The sequence below is a fragment of the Lissotriton helveticus genome, chromosome 10 (genome assembly GCF_964261635.1).
Source record: "Lissotriton helveticus chromosome 10, aLisHel1.1, whole genome shotgun sequence".
NCBI classification, from domain to species: Eukaryota; Metazoa; Chordata; class Amphibia; order Caudata; family Salamandridae; genus Lissotriton; species Lissotriton helveticus.
Genome location: NC_136071.1, coordinates 1,154,377,310 through 1,154,401,095, shown reverse-complemented (window position 1 = coordinate 1,154,401,095; position 23,786 = coordinate 1,154,377,310). Strand labels below are relative to the sequence as shown.

Here is a 23,786-nt window from a genome sequence, read left to right as displayed (position 1 = left end):
GGTGGGGGGGATGCGTCGTCCCTGGTGACTTGGAATGTCCTCTGTGCACCAATCTTGCCTGGCAGTCATTGTGTGACTCCTAGACTGAGCGCTTTATTAGCAGCAGACAGCTTCTAGCCTGTGGCTCCGAAGCGTGCCAAGGTCGTGATAATGAAACCTCCGTTTGTGCCTCATTCTGCTTCAACCCGCTGTAGTCCATTTTCTTAGCCACTGATTAGAACTCCCATGACCCTCTCCTGAACCTCTCGTGTGTTTCACTGGTCGCGTGGTACACACCTCATAGGGAGCACTGAACCTCTGGGCAACCTCAGTCTGCAAAGTCACAGTGTGTGAATGAGTGGCTGTGAGGTCAAGGCTATTGAGCAATTCCACCAGATGCCCTGTGAAGGGATAAGCAGTAAAGGCAGCAAGATCCAGGTGCGAATCTGAGATTAAGGAGCAGATGTACGTCCGTTTTTTGCGGTCACAAAGGGGAATTCGGCCCATTTGCGACCGCAAAATTGGTCAGCCCCCTGTACAAACCATGGGCCAGATGTACGACCCGTTTTTGCATGCGTAAACGGGTTTGCGAACCTGGTTGCGCATGCAAAAACCTATTGAGCCATGTACATAGCCTATTTAGTGAGTCACCATTTTTTTGCGACTCGCTAAATAGGTTTTGCAAATCGCTATTTGGAAGGGGCGTTCCCATCCAAATAGCGAGTCTCAAAACCATGTACAAATGTTTTGCGACCTCAATTGCAGTCGCAAAACACTCGCAATAACCACCTACTTCAAGTAGGTGGTAATGCATTTGCAAATGGAAAGGGTCCCCAAGGGACCCCTTCCCCTTTGCAAATGCATGCAAATGTATTTTTAAGGCCAGGCAGTGGTCCCAGGACCACTGTCTGCCCTTAAAAAATGAAACTCAAACATTTCATTTTTAAAATAAATGCATCCTGTTTTCCATGCTGCATTACCCAGCCCACTTGGGGTGAAAATTGAAAAAAAACACAGTTGATGGACAGGGTGGTGTGGAGTGCAATAAAACGATGGATTTAGGCCCAGATCCTTGTACTGGGGTGAATGTATGACATTGTTCTACATTCTGTCCATCAACTGTGTTTTTTGCAATTTTCACCCCGAGTGTGCTGGGTATGCTCATACGTGAGTCCCAGGCTCTCCACACCACTGGAGTCAAGCTATCCAGGCTGATGAAGGCTGATAGCCAGAAACCGGTCCTTGGATGCTTGATTCCGGTCTGGGAAAGACATGGCTTGGTAGTTCGGACTGGACTGTTCCCATAAGGCACAGGGTCAGAGCTGATTTGCATATAGCCAGTGTCTAACCCAGGGTGGTGTGGAGTGCAAAAAAACGATGGATTTAGGCCCAGATCCTTGTACTGGGGTGAATGTATGACATTGGTCTACTTTCTGTCCATCAACTGTGTTTTTTGCAATTATTAAAAAAGCAGTCAGACATTATGGTCTGCTGACCCCAGTAGGCCACCATCTCTGTGAGGCTGGCCATTCCTAATGGGGCCGCAAATTGCGACTGCCTCATGAATATTGTTGAGGCGTGCGATTTGCGACCCTATTGGGAATCGCAAAAAGTGTCTGAGGCACTGTTGTTCGTTCACTTTTGCGAGTCGCATATTGACGTAATTTGCAACTCGCACATGTGAATGTTCATACATCTGGCCCTCAATCTCTAGCCAGCTCATTCCAGAGACAAACCCCCAGATGCATCAAGAACCCATTTTGCGATTCCTTAATAGCGAAAAATAACGATTCGCTATTAAGGAATAGCAAAATGCAATGCATGAAGAAATAACTAAAAAAATTGCGATTTCTTAAAATTCCTTAATTGCGACTCGCAAATTGTGAGTCGCAATTAAGGAATACCTCCCCATTCATTCTTATGGGCCTAGAGGCCCATAGGAATGAATGGGAAGACATTCTCAATTTGCGAATCGCAATTAGCGAATCGCAAATTGAGAATGCGATTTCAAGGGTGCAGGGGTGTCCAAGGACACCCTGTTGCACCCCTGAAATTGATCTGTGACCTATGTTGCGCACACACATGCCCTAAGGGCATGTGTGTGCGCAACATGAAACTTTGAAAAATGCGCTTTAGTACATTCTTCAAAGTTTTTGCAAATTACCATGAAGTTGAACTTCATGGTAATTTGCGATCCCTATTAGCGAAATCGCTATTTTTTAAACTTTAATGCATTGCATTTAAGGAATCTCAATTTGAGATTCCTTAAATGCAAGTAATCGCAATTTTGCGATTTCTTAATTTGCGATTTTTGCATTTGGGATGATGCATCCCAAATGCAAAAATACCGGTCGCAATGGGGCAGATTCTGAGAATCTGCCCCTTTGCGAGCGGATTTTACCTTGATGCATCTATGCCAAAGTTAAGATACCGGCAAAAGGTCCTTCCAACAAAGTGATGAACAACCATCACACACGGGGCTCTTTAAACTCTCGAATGATGCGAGAAAGACAAGTTCACTATTGCAGAGATACAGGGTTAGTTTAAACAGGAAGGAGAACGGAGATCAGATTAACTTAAAACAAACCTTCCACAGAGCTGAGAATGTTATAGCACATCCTTGTTCAAACTGCTTGATTTTATTCGAATATCCTAAGGCTGGGGCAGTTGTGTGTGGGTTCTGGCCACCTGGGAGCTTCTGTCTAAATTGTGTTGTTGTTGTCTTTCTTTCTAGCGATCGAAACGCAGAGCACGAGTTCCGAGGAGCTGGTCCCGAGCCCCCCGTCGCCGCTGCCACCCCCGAGGGTTTACAAGCCATGCTTCGTGTGCCAGGACAAGTCGTCCGGGTACCACTATGGTGTCAGCGCGTGCGAAGGATGCAAGGTGAGTGTGGGACAAGATGCTCTGTTCAGATGTTTAACTTCACTGTAGAGTGCAATGGGAAAGCTTGTCCGCTGTCAGCGGGGGTTGCAGGGCGTTGGCACTCTCAGCTGGGCACTCTTGGCATGGGTTGCGCGGCATGCTCAGTGGAGGCTGCAGGACTGTGTACCTCCAGCAGCTGATGCAGGGCGCTCTCAGCAGGGATTGCAGGGCTGTGGCACACCCAGCAGGAGTTAGGGGGCTGTGGTAGTCTCAGCAGGCATTGCAGGGCACTCTCAGCAGCGGTTGCAGGGCTGTGGCACTCCTAGCAGGGATTACAGGGCTGTGGCACTCCCAGCACGGATTGCAGTGCTGTGGCACTCTCAGTAGGGGTTGCAGGACTGTGGCACTCCTAGCAGGGGTCGTAGGGTTGTACCACTTTCAGTGGGATTAGGAGGGTTGTGACACTCTCGGCAAGTGATGCAGGGCACTCTCAGGATGGTTGCAGGGTTGTGGAACTCTCAGTAGGGGTTGGATGGCAGTGGTTGTCTCAGCAGATGTTTTAGGACACTCTCGGTAGAGGTTGCAGTACTGTTGCACTCTCAGCAGTGTTGCAGGGCTGTGGCACTCTCAGCAAGGGTTGTATGCCACTCTCAGTACGGGTTGCAGGACGGTTTAACTCTGAGCAGTGTTGCGGGGCTGTGGCACTCTCAGCAGGGGTTGCATGGCCGTGGCACTGTCAGCAGGGTTGCAGGGCACTCTCAGAAGGGGTCGCAGTACTGCGGTAATCTCAGCAGGGGTTGCAGGGCACACTCAGTAGGGATTACACCAATGTGGCACTCTCCGCAGGGTTGCAGGGCACTCTCAGCAGGGGTTGCAGGTCTGTGGCACTCTCAGCAGGGACTGCAGTGCCGTTGCACTCTCAGCAGGGATTGCAGTGCTGTGGCACTCTCAACAGGGGTTGCAGGACACTCTCAGACTTCAGATGGTGCAGAACTGAGCCGCAAGACTGATAACAAGCACCCCCAAGTACCATCTAATCTCAGCAATAGTTAGAAGCCTCCACTGACTACCTATAACAAGCCGGATTACATTCAAGGCCCTTTGCCTGTCCTTTAAGGCCATCCATAACAGTGGACCAGACTTTCTCATGAAAGCCTTATGTGGATACACCCCTAGCAGAACCCTCCGCTCCTCAACGTCCAACCTTCTGCATATCCCCCGCACAAAGAAAGTAGCCTGGGGTGACAGAAGATTCACAGTTGCCACCGCTAAACTGTGGAACACCCTGCCCCATCATATCAAAACATGCCCATCCCTACTTGCGTTTAGGAAGCAGATCAAGACTTGGCTTTTCAATCAATAGACATTCCATCTCCGGCCTCAACCTCTACCTAGTTCGCAGCACTGAGACACTCCAGGGTATTTGCGCGCTCCATAAATCGCTTAAATAAATATACTCTCAGTAGAAGTTGCACGACTATTGCACCCTCAGCAGTGTTGCAGGGCTGTGCCACTCTCAGCAGGGTTTTGTATGCCACTCTGAGTAGAAGTCGCAGGGCTGCTGCACTCTCAGCAGGGTTGCAGGGCACTCTCAGCAGGGTTGCAGGGCACTCTCAGCAGGGTTGCAGGGCACTCTCAACAGGGCTGCAGGGCACTCTCAGCAGGGTTGCAGGGCACTCTCAGCAGGGTTGCAGGGCACTCTCAGTAGGGATTAAAGGGATGTGGCACACTCAGCAAGTGTTGCAAAGCTTTGGCACTCTCAGCAAGTGTTGCAGGGCACTCTCAGCAGGGGTTGCAGGGCTGTGGCACTCTCAGTAGGGGTTGCAGGACATTCTCAGTAGAAATTGAAGGACTATTGCACCTTCAGCAGTGTTGCGGGGGTGTGTCCCTCTCAGCAGGGTTTTGTACGCCACTCTAAGTAGGAGTTGCAGGACTGCTGCACTCTCAGCAAGGTTGCAGGGCACTCTCAGCAGGGTTGCAGGGCACTCTCAGCAGGGTTGCAGGGCACTCTCAGCAGGGTTGCAGGGCACTCTCAGCAGGGTTGCAGGGCACTCTCAGCAGGGTTGCAGGGCACTCTCAGCAGGGTTGCAGGGCACTCTCAGCAGGGTTGCAGGGCACTCTCAGCAGGGCTGCAGGGCACTCTCAGTAGGGATTAAAGGGCTGTGGCACACTCAGCAAGTGTTGCAGAGCTTTGGCACTCTCAGCAAGTGTTGCAGGGCACTCTCAGCAGGGGTTGCAGGGCTGTGGCACTCTCAGCAGGGTTGCAGGGCACTCTCAGCAAGTGTTGCAGGGCACTCTCAGCAGGGTTGCAGGGCACTCTCAGCAGGGTTGCAGGGCACTCTCAGCAGGGTTGCAGGGCACTCTCAGCAGGGTTGCAGGGCACTCTCAGCAGGGTTGCAGGGCACTCTCAGCAGGGTTGCAGGGCACTCTCAGCAGGGATTAAAGGGATGTGGCACATTCAGCAAGTGTTGCAAAGCTTTGGCACTCTCAGCAAGTGTTGCAGGGCACTCTCAGCAGGGTTGCAGGGCACTCTCAGCAGGGTTGCAGGGCACTCTCAGCAAGGTTGCAGGGCACTCTCAGCAGGGTTGCAGGGCACTCTCAGCAGGGTTGCAGGGCACTCTCAGCAGGGTGGCAGGGCACTCTCAGCAAGGTTGCAGGGCACTCTCAGCAGGGTTGCAGGGCACTCTCAGCAGGGTTGCAGGGCACTCTCAGCAGGGTTGCAGGGCACTCTCAGCAGGGTTGCAGGGCACTCTCAGTAGGGATTAAAGGGATGTGGCACACTCAGCAAGTGTTGCAAAGCTTTGGCAATCTCAGCAAGTGTTGCAGGGCACTCTCAGCAGGGGTTGCAGGGCTGTGGCACTCTCAGTAGGGGTTGCAGGACACTCTCAGTAGAAATTGAAGGACTATTGCACCTTCAGCAGTGTTGCGGGGGGGTGTCCCTCTCAGCAGGGTTTTGTACGCCACTCTAAGTAGGAGTTGCAGGACTGCTGCACTCTCAGCAGGGTTGCAGGGCACTCTCAGCAAGTGTTGCAGGGCACTCTCAACAGGGCTGCAGGGCACTCTCAGCAGGGTTGCAGGGCACTCTCAGCAGGGTTGCAGGGCACTCTCAACAGGGCTGCTGCACTCTCAGCAGGGTTGCAGGGCACTCTCAGCAAGTGTTGCAGGGCACTCTCAGCAGGGTTGCAGGGCACTCTCAGCAGGGTTGCAGGGCACTCTCAGCAGGGTTGCAGGGCACTCTCAGCAGGGTTGCAGGGCACTCTCAGCAGGGTTGCAGGGCACTCTCAGCAGGGCTGCAGGGCACTCTCAGTAGGGATTAAAGGGATGTGGCACACTCAGCAAGTGTTGCAAAGCTTTGGCACTCTCAGCAAGTGTTGCAGGGCACTCTCAGCAGGGTTGCAGGGCACCCTCAGCAGGGCTGCAGGGCACTCTCAGTAGGGATTAAAGGGCTGTGGCACACTCAGCAAGTGTTGCAGAGCTTTGGTACTCTCAGCAAGTGTTGCAGGGCACTCTCAGCAGGGGTTGCAGGGCTGTGGCACTCTCAGCAGGGTTGCAGGGCACTCTCAGCAAGTGTTGCAGGGCACTCCCAGCAGGGTTGCAGGGCACTCTCAGCAGGGTTGCAGGGCACTCTCAGCAGGGTTGCAGGGCACTCTCAGCAGGGTTGCAGGGCACTCTCAGCAGGGTTGCAGGGCACTCTCAGCAGGGTTGCAGGGCACTCTCAGCAGGGTTGCAGGGCACTCTCAGCAAGGTTGCAGGGCACTCTCAGCAGGGTTGCAGGGCACTCTCAGCAGGGTTGCAGGGCACTCTCAGCAGGGTTGCAGGGCACTCTCAGCAAGGTTGCAGGGCACTCTCAGCAGGGTTGCAGGGCACTCTCAGCAGGGTTGCAGGGCACTCTCAGCAGGGTTGCAGGGCACTCTCAGCAGGGCTGCAGGGCACTCTCAGTAGGGATTAAAGGGATGTGGCACACTCAGCAAGTGTTGCAAAGCTTTGGCACTCTCAGCAAGTGTTGCAGGGCACTCTCAGCAGGGGTTGCAGGGCTGTGGCACTCTCAGTAGGGGTTGCAGGACACTCTCAGTAGAAATTGAAGGACTATTGCACCTTCAGCAGTATTGCGGGGGTGTGTCCCTCTCAGCAGGGTTTTGTACGCCACTCTAAGTAGGAGTTGCAGGACTGCTGCACTCTCAGCAGGGTTGCAGGGCACTCTCAGCAAGTGTTGCAGGGCACTATCAACAGGGCTGCAGGGCACTCTCAGCAGGGTTGCAGGGCACTCTCAGCAGGGTTGCAGGGCACTCTCAACAGGGATGCTGCACTCTCAGCAGGGTTGCAGGGCACTCTCAGCAAGTGTTGCAGGGCACTCTCAGCAGGGTTGCAGGGCACTCTCAGCAGGGTTGCAGGGCCCTCTCAGCAGGGTTGCAGGGCACTCTCAGCAGGGTTGCATGGCACTCTCAGCAGGGCTGCAGGGCACTCTCAGTAGGGATTAAAGGGATGTGGCACACTCAGCAAGTGTTGCAAAGCTTTGGCACTCTCAGCAAGTGTTGCAGGGCACTCTCAGCAGGGGTTGCAGGGCTGTGGCACTCTCAGTAGGGGTTGCAGGACACTCTCAGTAGAAATTGAAGGACTATTGCACCTTCAGCAGTGTTGCGGGGGGTGTCCCTCTCAGCAGTGTTTTGTACGCCACTCTAAGTAGGAGTTGCAGGACTGCTGCACTCTCAGCAGGGTTGCAGGGCACTCTCAGCAGGGCTGCAGGGCACTCTCAGCAGGGTTGCAGGGCACTCTCAGCAGGGCTGCAGGGCACTCTCAGCAGGGTTGCAGGGCACTCTCAGCAGGGATTAAAGGGCTGTGGCACACTCAGCAAATGTTGCAGGGCTGCGGCACTCACAGCAGGGGTTGCAGGGCTGTGGCACTCTCTACAGGGGTCGCAGCAATTGAGTCATGGGTTCCAACAACTTCAACAAGCTGATAAGTCATGCACCAAAGCACAAACAAGGAAGCAGAGAGAATATGGGAAGGCAGTCAGAAGGCAACGCCCATACAGGAGAAACTGAAAGGTCTGTGAAGCAAAGAGGTACAGGGGTTTGAGGTTTGTCAGTGAATGCCAGAAATACAAGGGAGGGGCTGTGACATTCAATAGAGATCGGAGAAGCAGGTGGAACACAACCAGGAAACAGCCGAGCAGTTAACCACAGAACCTTTTGGTAATATGAAAAACGACGACCAGTCATGGATGAGATTTAGAAGCAGGGGAAGGCGGTGGTGCCTGCTGAACTCTACAAACTGTTGTTAAATGCATACTTCTTCCGGCATCTTGTTACTAGAAGCCAAAACGTTTATCCAATCATTTTCAGCATGTTTTGTTTTTGAAAATGAGTTACATTGCGGGCAGAATACCAAATACTGCGCCCAGCAGAAATAATGTCTGTCTTGAGGAATGTTCTCGGTCAAACATTGCCCGACGGACACCGCGCCCATCATGAATGTTGTATGACAAGAAGTTATCATCATCCGCAGTCCTGTAGAAGAATAAACGTGCCAATGTAAACATGTGCCAGGAGAATTATCCAATCACGACTAGTGTGCCAGCATGGTTGTGCCCTAACAAACACTGGTGAATCTAGTAGCACACATGTGTGGCTGGGCATATGGCACTCCACTGGGGTCATGACCTGTGACTTGGCATGTGGTGGTTGTACTTGATCAAATGAGGTCGGTCGCACTGGGTGAACGAGGTTCTAACCTGCACTTATGAGGCTATTCTGGGCATATATGGCTGTACCTGGTCATATAAGGTTAATAATGTGTGTGCATGATGTGTCTGGTCATATGAGAGTACCCTGGGGCTCTGCGGCTGCACCACAAGGCAACGTAGGGCGACGCAAAACCTACAATGAGATTAAGCAAGCCACGCCAGGCCACCCTGCGCGGCCCAGTGCGGCTTGGTAGATATGGAGTACCGCAAGGCACCGCAAGCCACTGCCTTGGGTTACTCTGCCCCAGGTAAGCGTTCCACGGGTGGAGCCTGGGTGGTCCCACACATCCACCCATGGATTCTGACGCACCCCAGATCCACTGACACTGGTAGGCCTGGGAATGCATCAGAATTGAACGCCTTCCCCCCAGAGGTGCAACAAGGGAAAGTGTCTTTATTTCTCCTCGTTTACTCTTTACGTGTGTGCTGCTTTGTGCAGCACTCTTAGAAAGAGGAAAGTGCCGCTAAGGTTTGTTATTGTACAGGAAGGCATCGCTTCCTGCACAAAACCAATCCTTCCATGCAGCGCAGGCAGTGTTGTTCCAAGTCACAGGGGTATCTGCATTGGCGTTAAGCTGCACTGGTGCGGGGGTGGTGGTGCGGGCGAAGTTATAAAAAAGAAATAAAAGCACTAACCTGAGTAACACCGGCCGCCTCCTCTGCTCCGTCCTCTTCTCCGGCAGCAGGAAGCACCCAACCTCCCAGAATACCCTAGCCAATCACAGCGCTGCCCTACAGCAGCGGTGTGATTGGTCTGAGCGCTGTGGTTGGGCTCTCAGACGGGGGTCTGGGAGGCTGCGCATGTTCTCCGTCCAGGCTGTGTAGTACAGCGTGGAGAGGAACATGCAAAGCGCACATGACTGTTTGGCCAGCCCAAGATGGCCGGCCAAACTGTCATGCGCACTTAGAAAGTGCCTACCACTCCTCCCCCAGTTCTGAAGAGCCCAGCCACGCCCCTCCCCCAACCAACAGAGCCAGTACGGTAAAATAAAATGATAATAACCGTTAAAATAAAATGATAATAATGTGGAGAAGCCATCGCTGGGGGTCATATAACGCTACTCTAGGGTATACATGGCTGCACCTGGTCATATGTAGCTACGCAGGGTGTTCATGGCTGCACCTGGTCATATGTAGCTACGCAGGGTGTTCATGGCTGCACCTGTTCATATGAGGCTACTCTGGCCGTATGTTGGTGTACCTGGTTATATGAGCCTGCACTAGGGCATACATAGCTGTACCTGGTCATATAAGGCTACACAGGGTGTACATGGCTGCACCTGGTCATATGAGCCTGCACTAGCTATATGTGGCTGCACCTGGTCATATGAGGTCACACAGGGTGTACATGACTGCTGCTGAGGCTACTCTGGGCATACGTGGGTGTACCTGGTCTTATTGATCTTATGGGTCTTATGGCGACACACTAGGGTATACATGGCTGTACCTGCTCATATGATGCTGCTCTAGGGCATACTTGTCTGCACCTGGTTATATGAGGCTACACAGGGTGTACATGGCTGTACCTGATCATATGACGCTGCACAAGGGCACACATGCCTGCACCTGGTAAGATGAGGCTACAGACGCATAGTTGCACCTGGTCATGTGAGGCGACACAGGGTGTACATGGCTCCACCGGATGCTACTCTGGGCATATGAGGGTGTACCTGGTTGTATTAGTCTTATGGGTCATACAGCGCCCCACTCGGGTATACATGGCTTTACTTGGTCATATGATGCTGCACTAGGGCATATGTGACTGCACCTGGTAGTATGAGGCTACACAGGGTGCATATGGCTGCACCTGGTCATATGAGGCCACGCAGGGTGTACATGGCTGTACCTGGTCATATGATGCTGCACAAGAGCACACATGCCTGCACTTGGTAAGATGAGGCTACAGACACATGGTTGCACCTGGTCATGTGAGGCGACACAGGGTGTTAATGGGTACACCTGGTCATATGAGGCAGCACTAAGGGTTACATGGCTGCACCTGGTCATATGAGGCTACTCTGGCCGTATGTGTGTGTACCTGGTTGTATGAGGCTGCACTATGGTATACGTGGCTGTACCGTGTCATGTAAGGCTACACAAGGTGTACATGGCTGCACCTGGTCTTATGAGTCTATATTGGTTATACGCGCTGCACCTGATCATATGAGGCTACACAGGGTGTACATGGCTGCACCTGGTCTTATGAGTCTATATTGGTTGTTCGTTGTTGTGCCTGGTCATATAAAACTGTCCTAGGTGTACGTGGCTGCACCTGTCCTTATGAGGCGATGCAGGGTATGTGCGCCGTACCTAATCATACGACCAGATACGCCCACTGCCGCATACATGGCTGTACCTGGAGATACTCTGGATGTACCTGAGCACATGCCATGGAGCTGCTTCTCGCACATGAATGTTGTCCCAGGGATTATAGGGCAGTGGGAGCGCATACGAGTCCATGGCTGGCCATAAGATGGCAAACACTACTTTACCAGCACTCTACCTGTTCGACAGAGATAAAAATAACTCTACCGTCCCCTACCAAACACCTGGAAGTAAATAGTGAAAATAATATTGCAAATATAAAACAAATTGTCTGATTGTTTGCATTGAGCCTGATTTAGAGTTCGGCGGACCAGTTTCTCCGTCACAAACGTGATGGATATACCGTCTACCGTATTACAAGTGCATTATATCCAATGGCATGTATATGTTCTGCCAGCCTTGACGTGTGTCAGGCTCATTGCTGATGATGGTGGCTGCCATGTCTGAGAATCAGAGCCTCGGAGTGATACTGTTTCTACTGGTTAGGTTGCTACCGCTTCTTCGCGCGGAGAGGATTAATGCGTGGACCGTGAAATGACCAGAAGACAGTGTCATCTGTGGTAAAGGTCTTGACGAGTGGCTTGTCCTCGCAGTGGAGAAGGTGCTAAAACGTCACGCTTCCTTCGTGATGCTACAGGCGATGGTTCTCAAACACATGCAAATATAGTCTTCCTTACTCGCAGGCCGCGTCTTATTTAAAAAAAAAAATAATAATTAAACATTGCAACTGCCAGGACCAATATGATCAACACGAAAACACTGTGGCAAGATACTCACTGCCTGAAATATGAAGCTGAAACAATTTGGGGACTTATATTACCAAATAGTGTTCAATCAATATATATTTGTGTGTTTGTGTTATGCATGTAAATATATGTATATTTTCACTGAAATAAGCAAAGGTTAAAGGGATGTTATAGTTAGATGAAAATGTCAGTTAAAAACACTGTTTTAAACAAACAAAACCATTGAAATTCACCAGTTATAGTTATTCCAAGTAGCTATAATTGTGCCCACCCACTCCCTGCACGCAGCCCCATTGCATGGGGAAGGGCAGAAGTCGACAACAGTACCTTTAAATTACCTGGATGGGTTGGCAGACCCCAGGGCACCCCACATCATTTTGTTAGGCCCTGGTGGCCCCAGGACTGTTTTTTTTATTCGCATCATTCTATTTCACACACCTCTTTCTTCCAATGCTTCTATTGCTCCATCCTTGTCACTGCTGCTTGCCTCCTTCCTGCATTTCGACGCTCTACCCCTTCCGTCATCTCTTTAGCTCTCCTGTAGAAGTGTGACTGCCCCCCCCCCCCCCCCTAAGGCCGTTACAGGCCCCGGATGCACCCACAACAGAATGCGACCACACACGGTCTATATTTATTTATTTATTTATTTAGAGAATTTTATATAGCGCTGGCAGGACCCGTGGGTATCAGAGCGCTTTACAACATGTAAACAGGCAATAAGGAAAACAGACAGAGAAAAACGAAAGAAATGGGCTGCCGTTGTCCGAAGGGTTTAAAGGTGCCGAGCGAGGATGAGATCCTTTCGTTTTCTCTTGAAGGTCATGAAGGAGGGGTTGGTTCTGAGATCTGCTGGTAGGGAGTTCCAGATTTTGGGGGCATTGCCCGAGAAGGAGCGAGCCAGGGCTTTTTGTTTATGTGTATTTGGGGGGTATAAGAAGTAGGTTGTTGGTGTTCCTCAGGTTTCTGGCCTGGCCTGCCTAGGTGGGTTTGGCTGCCAGGTATAATCATATGCACTCTGACCTCGAGTGGCCAGGCGCCCTTTATTTACTCCCTCGGGCTGCACCCAGCCCTCGGAATGCGTGCAACTCTCTATGTGACATTGTGGCCGGCTGGTGGCTCACTACATCCCTTATTACCTTTATTAAGAAAAATGAAAAAAGGAAAAATTAAGAACTACCAAACAAACTGTTGCCAACACATAATGTCCTACCCCACTAAACATTTATGGGTTCCGGAGTAGCGTGCTACTTGCCGGAAAAGCACTGCAACACCTCATCAGGGGTAGCAAGCGCTATACAAATGCAAACCTTTTTCCCTTTCCTATCCCTCCACTATCCTTCACAATCCAAATAACTGACTAACATATCCACCACTCAAATTACTTTCATATTTTCACTATACTAATTCACCAACAATGCTTTATGAGTTCCTGAGTAGCGTGTTACTCGCCGAAAAAGCGCTTTGACACCTTGTCAGGGCTAGTAAGCTCTAAATAAATGCAATTACAATACAATATCCCTTGGTTCCATGTGCCAACAGAACTCTCAGCAAACAGTCACTCTCTGCACCGAAGTTCAGCAGACAAAGTCCCAGAGTCTCTGGCTTGGTTGAGGATTTGGCCTTAGATGGTAGGGGCGACCACGAGTGGTCAGATCCTCTCGAGATCTCTCTTGACTGTTTGGACTGTCTTTATTTTCTTCTGCTTGGGTCTCCCTTCTCGGAACACCATCATCGATATGGCTTGGACCCTCCTGGGCCTCTGGGCTTCTTCCTGACTAGACCCATTCATGCTCATGTCCGGTTCCCAAGCAGGTTCATCGCTGATACTGTCACTCAGTCCTGTGCTTGGAAGCTTGGAGCCCTGATACATTCCTCGACACTTCGGTGTTGCCTCTTTTTGCCATCACCAAGGTCCCCTTTATTTTCACCACATCCCAGGCCTCTTTCTCAAAGGGGGTGTGGAACTTCCACCCTGGGTGGTGATCTTTGATGACAACACGATCACCCACTCGCAAGGCGGGTCTCACGGCTCTCCTGTCGCGGCTCGCTCTTTCATTGGTCGCTCTTCTGCTCTCCTGAGACGCATGTGCATCGAGAACAGTCGGTTGCCAGTTAGGCATGGTGGGTGGGACATCCTGCAGGGGCTTTCTCATCAGGAGTTCGCTGGGAGCTCACCCAGTGTCGGTAGGCCCAAAGAAACTGGTCATCACCTCTCATTTAGACTATGCTAATAGTCTGTACGCAGGGGCTCCCGCGTACCTGATCAGACGTCTACAGAGGGTCCAGAATAGGGCGGCTAGGCTGATATACAACATCCCTTATCGCCACTCGATCTCCCCCTACCTCATGAAGCTTTATTGGCTTCCAGTGGCCAAGCGCATCAAGTTCAAATCAATGGTTCTGCTGTTCAGATCACTACGGAATACGGGCCCAACCTACGTGAGAACCCGGCTCAAGCTTGTCCAGTCTAGCCGTAATCTTAGATCCAACCACCTTCACCTCCTCGCATCCCCCGCTTTCATCGCGCCAGAATGGGCGGTAGAGCATTCGCAGTGATTGCGGCAAAAACTTGGAATAGCCTGCCTCTGCCATTGCGACTGTCTAATTCAGAATCAATTTTCCGCCGAGACCTTAAGACTTGGCTTTCCTCCTGTGCCTAATGTCCTGTGCACTTTCTCACCCCCCCCCCCCCCCCACCCCCCATTTGTCTGTCCAAGCGCCGGGACACCCCCATTGGGGGTAGTTGCGCGCTATACAAGCTTCCAAAATAAATAAATAAACGTGTGCGTGCAAATCTGTACGTGACGTTGTGGCCGGGTGGCTTCACCAGCTCCCCCTCTCACATTCTCTCTTCCTATCCTGTATGACTCCCTCCCTAAGCCCTTCTTTCCTAGGCTCCCACCTCCCATAAGCCTCTGCTCTGCCTGTGCCAGTGGTTATCCATCCGAACAGGGGGGTAACTTGATGCCTTTCATTTACAGACGTTTTTCAGATTTACATTTTCTAATACATTTGCTTTTGTTATTTCTTTAAATAACTATATTGGATACAATACTTTTTTGCTGATTTTATTTACCCACATTTGTTTCTATCTCCTGACGTTTTATTTGTTATTTCTCTTAGAGATGTTTCAGTTGTTTCATTGTTCCCTGGTGTCCTCCTCCTCGTCGCCACTTGTTTGTCCATTCTTGGTCTACATCGGGATTCTATATGAGTTCCTGGGGCCTCATTTATGAGGCCGTGCGTCACTTTTACGCCGCCGGTGCGTCACTTTTTGTGACGCACCAGCAGCGTAAAAAATGTGCCTTGTTGCACCATATTTACAAAGTGACGCATCTAGGTAGATGCGTCACTTTGTAAACCCCTGCACTACATTATACCTCTTCTGATGCAAGACAGGGTTATAGACGTGACGCAGTGAAATCTATGTGATTTCCCTGCGCCACTTCTAGGATACAAATGTGCCAACTTTTAACGCCCAGCCTCACAGCAGGCTTAAGACTGACGCAGGCCCTTTCACATGGGGCTTGCCCCATGTGAAAGAACACATTGCTGGAGTTGCGTCACTTTTGAACACACTCCAGCAATGCGTCACTTTTGCACCATACAGATACGTCAGCAATACTTACGTATCTGTAACTCCTTGTGCCATGATGCGTCATACTGTAAATATGACGCATCATTGGTCTCGCAAGGAGGGCGCAGTGAAAAGTGACGCATCGCTGTTTTCACGCAGCGATGCGTCGCTTTCCATAAATGAGGCCCCTTGTACTTTTCCACATTATTTGTGCAGATGTGGTATTTGTTTCTTTTCGGTCCAGTTTCTTGAGAAGTTGCTTTCTTGTTTTGCTGCTTCTATTGCCTCATTTGCTTCTCTGTTTGAAGGATGTCTGTCTTTTTTTGTCGGCCTCTCTTTTGTACGTTTGGACCTTGTACTATGACCTTGGTTGGCACATTATGGTGGAGCTGTAGGTGCATCTCCTTCGATGAGGCCCCCACATCTGCTCTGGGGTGCACAGTCTGGGAGCACACTCAGTTTTTGGAAATCAAATGGTTTGCATAGAGTATTTTTTTGTTTTTTATTCTATCTGGTGAAGACAGGGCCTTGGTGACAATTTGATTTGTGGTTTTCATATTGATAGAGGATGTAGGCTTAGGGCTAGAGCCATCAGGTTCGAGTCTCAGCAATGACGCTGAACATCCTGTGATTCTGGGCAAATCACTTACAGCTAGATTCATGAAAGACCCGTTTTGCGAGTCTATAATAGCGATTCATAAGGAATCGCTATTACAGACTCGCAAAACGGGATTCATGTAGGAAGCGCAATATTTATTGCGATTCCCACTGATTCCTTATTTGCGATTAGCTAATTGCTAATCGCAAATAAGGAATAACTCCCCATGCATTCCTATGGGCCTGAAGGCCCATAGGAATGTATGGGGAGTTATTCCTTATTTGCGAGTAGCAATTAGCTAATCGCAAATAAGATTGCGATTTCAAGGGTGCCAGGGTGTCCAAAGGACACCCTGTAGCACCCCTGAAATGTAAATTTACACAGGTGTTGCGCACACACATGTCCAAAGGACATGTGTGTGTGTAACATGCAATTGGGAAAAATGCACTAAAGTTATTTTTTCTATTTTTTCACTATTTACCACGAAGTCAGACTTCGTGGTAAATAGCGACCAAAATTGCGAATTCGCAATGTAGAAATGGTTAATGAATTGCATTTAAGGAATCTCAAATAGAGATTACTTAAATGCATTTCCTCGCAAATGTGCGAATTCTTTATTAGCGAATTTTGCATTTGGGATGATGAATCCCAAATGCAAAAATTGCACTTGCAAAGGGCCAGATTCTCAGAATCTGGCCCTTTGCGAGCGCAATTTCCTTTCATGAATCTAGCTGTTAATCTCCCCATGCTTAACAAAAATGAATGTGTCCTCATGTAACGCAACTGGTGCTCATGTAAATCGCTCTGATACCCGATGTCTCGGGTCTAGTTCGCTCTATATAAAACTCTTAAAAAAAAAGATACACATTGTTAGAGAACTCCCCAGAACTGGCTTAACTCCTCTGGGCTATTCTTTGCAGATTCTTCTGGCCGTTGTACCCTTGTCTACCCATAAGTATGCCCCCATCCTGGTCAAGTTCTTAAGCGGTGAAGTCTGCAACCAAGTTGATGTTCTGTGTGTGTGTGTCATCCTCCCCGTTTTAATGAATGCTTTAGCTCTCTTTCCAAGTTATAACGTGCTTCTAATATCTAATGGAGAGTTGTATCAGTGCCTGTAGGCGCTACTTGTTCTAATTAAACTACAAGCATAAAATGTGATGTTATGAACTTGGGATGCCAAGTCATCCTCTGTCTGAGTTCCAAAGGTCACAGAGGGCGTGGATCAGAGGGTCAAGTGTTGGAAGAGATGACGGCTTGTTGCTTGTTTACATGCAGTGCTTAATTTGAACTGGTGGTTTCCGGTGCTGGGCAATGGCACCTAATTGTCAACACTGCACTTATGACACACTACCTCATGGTGGCACTGCTCATCTAATTTAGAGATGAGCAAATCAAGTTTGTTTTTAACACAACATAAATAAATAAAAATTACTAATACCTGCCACACCGACCATCCCTTTGCTTTGGGGACCTGGAATAATCTGAACTGTCGCACTTGCAGGCGATAGAGATGGTTAGTAGTTGTTTTGGCAACAACAACAGGGGCGGTTGTTGGTGCAAGCTGCAGTGGCTTCCTGGTCAGGGCCCTGGCACCCATTATTTTACAAATTAAGCACTGTTTACATGCTATCATGTTGGGTCTTGGAATCACTGCAGCTGAAGGTTTAAAGCCTCCTCCATCCAGGGCTCATACAGACAACTGCAGAAGTCCCTGTGGTAATAAACAAGGAGCAGCTGCTCTGTAGGTCTATGTGAATACTGTGCTGGATTCTTTAAAGATTAAAAAAAAGAAAACTGTACTTCACAGCATTGCTGAAGAAATGATCATTTCTTATGCTCTGAATAAAAACCAGAAATGCTTTTCTAGTATTCACTTTGAGAAATGTATTCTTTTTGCTCCATCTTTACACTCTTTTGTGCTAGTGGCAAGTTTGTTTTATGACAGTGGACAAGATGATTTGGTTTTTGATACAGGTGGGTGAAAAATGTGAGAAGACTATGAGGTTTGCACTTTTTAAATGGTAAGGAAGCAATACTCACTCCTCTATTTAGAAAGAGTTACTTTCATTTTTTCGGGATATGGAAAAATGCATTGTATTTTTTTGTAGTTCTGGAGGTTTATCATTGAAGTTGCCAAGCCTGTGGTCTATATTACGAATGGTCAAGGCCTGTGAGTGAGGCAGCAAGATTGGTATTGTTGGGGCTGCGTTTACTTCCGTATATATTAGTGTCCTTAAAACTGGAGTGTAGTCTAATGCCTTGTGTATTTGCCATTGGCATGTGGCCTTGTCACATCCTCGAGCCAACGGGTTAGTTGAAAGGATGAACAGAGAGCTGATGGAGTGTGATCAGCAGGAGCTAGAATACCTGTGTTGGATGCCACTAATCTTACATTGTGAAAAAGGGAATGTGTAATATGAGCTGCAAAAGTGCATAATTTCATTTAGCAAAATTCCATACAAATTTCATAAAATGACACTTTTATAGTAAAATGTTGGTTGCATGTATTTTGTGTAACTTTTTTCAATCCACCGTGCATTTGACATTAAAAAAATATAGTGAGATACTGACAGAATACATTTTCAGCATGAATAAGTCTAGCACGTGCAAAAAATGCTGCTAAATTTTGTGAGTTTCTCTTAATGTGAAATTCGAAAATCAAGCGCAGTTTGCCGGCATAATGAACATTTTATCAGGGACTTGTATCTACAGGGAGCAGGTTGTGGTGAGGACACAGAAGGTTAGACTAACAGTTTTAAAGGTAAATGAGGATGTGCTCAGAGATTTTTTGTAGCTTTGTGTAGTTAAAGTTTGGCAGACCCGTAAGTGGAATGACTATGAGGGGCTCTTCGAGATATAGATGAGTGTGGGTGCTGCTGTAGGAAGTGGTGATTTGGTTCTGTTTATGTCTAGTTCTTGGGTGAATACAGGTATTGTGAATATGTCAGAGTGTTGAATACAAAGCAGTGCGATGCAGTTTGTGTTCTGATGCTGACACTTGCATTGCCAGATGCTCGGCTCCCATTGGTGTGCAGGTCACACTGTTCATCAATATTGTTCTCGAAGAGTCGTCTTCTATGCACATTGATGAAAGATTTTTATCACACACGACACCAGTGTCTGCAGGGATGACCGCCATCACAGCTGCACGGGCTTTTCCTCTTTGACCACAATCTCAACTTCTAACCCAAGGTCGAACAAATAAAGTTTATGGACTGACCTTGAAATAAATCAGAATTCTGACTGGAACCATCACCACCTTCCTGATCTTCCAGCTCCAACACTAACCTCCAACGAAAAAACACAACAAAAAAACACCTCTTCCCTTCTCCTTGGGGTGGTCACCATCCCAAACCTGCTATAATACGTTTGCAGTTATCTGATTTGACCCCAGTGTGTCCCTGTACAAAATGCACACATTGTTTTTGAGGTGAGTGGACCCAAAGGCCATAGGATAATAGCAATTTTTTTAAATTATTTATTTTTTGTGTTTTGCATAACCCCAACATTTCAGGTTCTGGCCTCTTCACAGCACGTCAAGCCCCAATAGTTTAAGGGTAGGAGCGCAAAGAGAGGATCAGGATGGAGTGAAAAAAAAAGTGGGTGACTGGTGATAGGTAGCGAGAAGCTGAACTGAACCACCTCCTCAACATGCTGGATGGAATATAGAGCATCCCATTCCATTCATTTAACTTTCACTGCCCTAGCCGCCGTTCACCTAGTCTCTTACCTGGAAACTTGGCCAACCCAGGAAGACAGATGGGTTCTTAGTATATCTGAATAGCCACCTTGCGACAAACTCGATTGGCTTGAATGCAGAGCCCTTCTTGATTGGTTGCATTGCAGCCACTTAGACAGGGTGAGAATGTGGGAATTTTCAGTAATTTTGATGCCTGTAATTTATGGGCCAATCTGATTGCCTGTGAGTCAGTCAATCTGATTGGATAAAGTGCTTCATGGCCAACCAGCACTAACTTGTAGTCCAAGATGGCTTGAGGGCATTCAGTATCAGACAACAGGGCAACTTTGGGCCTCCCCTCAGCCCTGTTTCTCCAAGAATCCTTCCAACTCAAAAACGGTTTAACGTAGCCATATATGGAGTCATTCATCCAGTTCTGGCCTTCGATTTAGATGCTTTTTGGAAGTCCATCTGCCCAAAAGCCAGACGAAGATTAAAATGGCAGCTGGTTCATTCCCATGGTTAAAAGATAGTGAAAAAGGAACCAAAGGGTGACTTTGGACGTCTGTGGTCTGGTGGACATCACAGTCCCCATATGGACGCAGTTGGCACAATATGATGCCATTTAACTGGATGGTGATTCTATGGAAGACCCGTAGACTCTCACTCGCTATCCGCCTACCACACTGCTTAATTTCACTCTTTCCGCAGAGGGTATGTATCCATTCATTATACAATATCAGTTGTTGTTCCATGAATCTAATCTTCCGAACATCTGGCACAGGTATGGGTAAGTGATATTTCGCCCTCCTTGGATGTGTCTGCTACATTAAAAACCCAATTTTTCATGCATGAGCGACAATCAACGTTGCGTACAGGAAACGAAGGCCCAGTCGCATGGCGGGATACCTGCAATCACGGAGACCCCCAAGCGCTCAAAAACATTTGCCTTTTCCTACGAATCGTCTATAATAGCAAAGGCCTCCATTTTGGGCCTCCTTCGAGAGCAATCTTCCTCCTCACGCCAGCGAGCGAAGGCGCCGTTGAAGATGCTTCAATTTCTCCCCAAACGGATGATGATGGGGACCATTAAAAAATAAGCAAAAATGAAGAACAGTCAACCTGGACTCGCATGGTTGCTTTCTGGTCTGCGGACAGCGCAGGCGATAGCGAGATGATTGCGTTTACGGTTCGGAGTGCGTACATTACTGGCAGGCGGAGAATGGCCATGGGTCGTCAAATAGACATCATCAGCACAGATGAGGATGAGACGCTACCTATTTAAAAAGCCCACTTCCAGGTTCCCGTTACAGATGCCGCCATGGCTCATCTGAGGTGAACTAGACAGTGTAATGCCCTAGTGCCTGGCAGAGCGCCTCGAATGAAATAAGCAATAGTCTTTGTCTCTGTGGATTTGTTTATTAAGATAACTATTTTTCTCCTTTGTTGAGTGTAGGCAGAGGCACAGGCTGTGAAAACTTGCACTGGACTTGCATGGACTTAAAGAAAAGGTAACAACACTGATGTGGGCAGCAAAGATGCGGCCATCAACACTACCTGCCACCACCTCCTAGTGCTTAGTATGTAAAAGAAAAAGTGCCAGGCTCAAACACTTGCTCAGTTTAGAAGCCTCTGGCAGGCACTACCAAATGTCGGGTATGTCGTATCCCAAGCCTCATGCCTCTTTTATCCACCACCCAATATTCCATTCCCCTTTACCTCATTCTTGCAAGCTCTTTCATTCATTCTTTCTCAATTTTTCACGTTTTTTCTACATTTTTCTTTCTCCTTCTTTCCTCTTCTGCGCTTGTTCTAGGTCAAATTCCATTTATGAGAAATAAGTTCCAGTTTCCAAAAGTAAGTGCTGGTGGGCCCACCTGCAGCCATCGACTAACATTAGGCACTGCTGCCCCCACACTACCAGCAAGATCCACGGGAAGCTAAAGAGCTGTGGACACCTGTACCTGGTGGTGGGACACCTCATTGGGGTAGCTACGCCCTTTATGTGTTATTATTATAGAGCCGCCATCTTGTTGTTGGACCTCTGGGCACTGTATACCCACTCACTGGGCCTTCTCAGTAAAGAAAGCGGTCCTACAAAGCAGAAAGGCGCGTGCATTTAGGGGGCAAATTGCACAACCCGTGTCACCATCTTCCTCCCTGCTCTTGATGAACTGAGGGCTGGCTTCATTATTGATAGCACGTTATACATTTTACTCAGAGACTGCAGTTGCCATGATGATAACAAACACATATTACTATAGATTTCTACCATTATCTTCCATGTGTATCTTGTACCCGTTTGTCACGAGTGCCAGCCATCGAGGGACACACTTAATTTAATCTTTGCCTCTGGGCAACATACTATCGGCCTAATTTACCCATATTTTCTGACCCCACCATTTTCTTTTTATCAAATTCCTCATTTCTATTTACTCCACCTGCACGTCTACCTTCTTGGATCAAATGTCTATATTCTGGAAAAGATCACCCCATTTAGCGTTGGTGGGTCTCTGCTCCCTACTCCCCTGCGGTGATCCTACTGGTGAATATTCTAATGCCTGCACTAGGGTTACATCCACGCTTGACTCTCTGGGCCCAGGACCACCACCAAAGTGAAAGCTAGAACTGAGCCTTGCCCTGGTGTACCCAGTGTAGGGCCAGGATGGCTGGGTGAGCTTGTCCAGACAAGCATGGCGCTGTAAAGAAAATCAAATGTGATAATTGCTGGGCCATCTGCAACATTCCCCCCAAAACACCCTTCTTCCCTTTTATTTTGATACAGCTCTGCTCACTGTGAACTAATGCAAAAATATTTTTCAAATTATCTGTGGATTTAAGTGAAGCTTCGTCTGTGATCCTTCTTTACCGCCTCATAGTCTATTTTTCAAGGTATCATTTTCTTTCTTCATTTGCAAAATCTCTCAAATTCAGGAACAGTATTTTAACTGAATGTTTGGCTCCGCCTTTTTGTTATTGCTTCTGTCCCACCTCTTGCATCTATCTGCAATAATGTTATTCCTAGTCTCTTTCTGAATTAGAAAAGGCTCTTCAGTGTTGTAATTCTGTCTCTCTGTGCACCCTATCCTGGTCAACCTCTTTTCATAAATATGTGTGCCAGAGACCCCCACTGGCTGCTGAAAATACAGGCGACCGTTCCTCTGGCAGCGGATAGAATCCTTGATCACGTAAACCATCTATTTTGTGCTAAATAAAACTTAAAAATAAATAAATAAACCATCTACTCTGTCCCTTTTAAGAAGCCAATGATGCAATGATGACCACGCTCATATGAGTTTCTGCTTAGGCTGTTGGCATGGCAACAGCGGTAAAAGTAGCCAGTGATGGTATTAATCTGGTTCTGGACTCAGGCAGTGTGAACCCGGAACATCCTTTACAACGCGGATGTTACCCCGCAGTGCAGTTACGACGCGTCTTTTACAATGCAAGTTGTTACTACGACTTGCGCTGGATGGCGATGTGGGATAAGGAATCTTGTAATTTTATATTCCAACACGTTCCCTACTGTTACGGGGACTGGGGTTGGAATATAAAATTATAAGATTCCGAAATCCGCACCCTCCAACGCAAGTCGTTGTAACGACTTGCGTTGTAAAATCTGCGATGTAAAGTACCGCGTTGAAAACAACCACGTTGTACTGACATACATCCAGTGTGAACACCATGAGTTTACTTGATCTCTGAGCAGCGATTGACACCGTCAACCACAACACTGAGCTCTACCGAATACATGAGATCAATCATGGTGGGCAGTTGCTTTTTTTGGTCTCCGAAATATAGCAATTTGATTCTACCCTCCTCCCACCGCAGATCTTCTCGATGGTCGCCCTGGGCTCCACAATTTGCCCTTCCTCTTCAACCTTCATGTCAGACCCCCTTCTTCTCTCACTTGGTCCTATGGCTGTCAATTTTCCAAATCCACCAATGACATATATCTGAGAGGCATCCAACCTCTGGTGGTGTTTGTTGGACTTCGGGCCTGCATTGTAAGCAGTTGGATAAAGCTGAGCGTGAGGTACTGGTGATAGGAGGCAGAGGGGGTCCTTGGGAACTTTATTATGTCCCTTGACCTGGACCTATATCCTGTTCCTTTAGTTACTTTCAAAAATCTTGGAGTCAAAATAGAGCTTTTATGCATGGTCTCCACAGGAAGTCTCTAGCTTCACGCCAGAGTCTAAATCTGGTAACTCAATCTTATGTTGAAGCAACCGGTTGATAGAAAAACTCATTACCCACTGTTGCTCCATCATAAAGGC

The 23,786-nt window shown here is 48.4% G+C and overlaps 1 protein-coding gene across 1 annotated transcript in view; it reads left to right on the top strand.

Annotated features, from left to right (window-relative positions):
- The window catches only part of RARB (retinoic acid receptor beta), a 419,484-nt gene that overhangs the window by 110,957 nt on the left and 284,741 nt on the right, over positions 1-23,786 (top strand). The window contains exon 2 of the mRNA XM_078663972.1: positions 2,714-2,862. Coding sequence (XP_078520098.1) covers positions 2,714-2,862 — 149 coding nt within the window. The remainder of the gene's footprint in view (positions 1-2,713; positions 2,863-23,786) is intronic.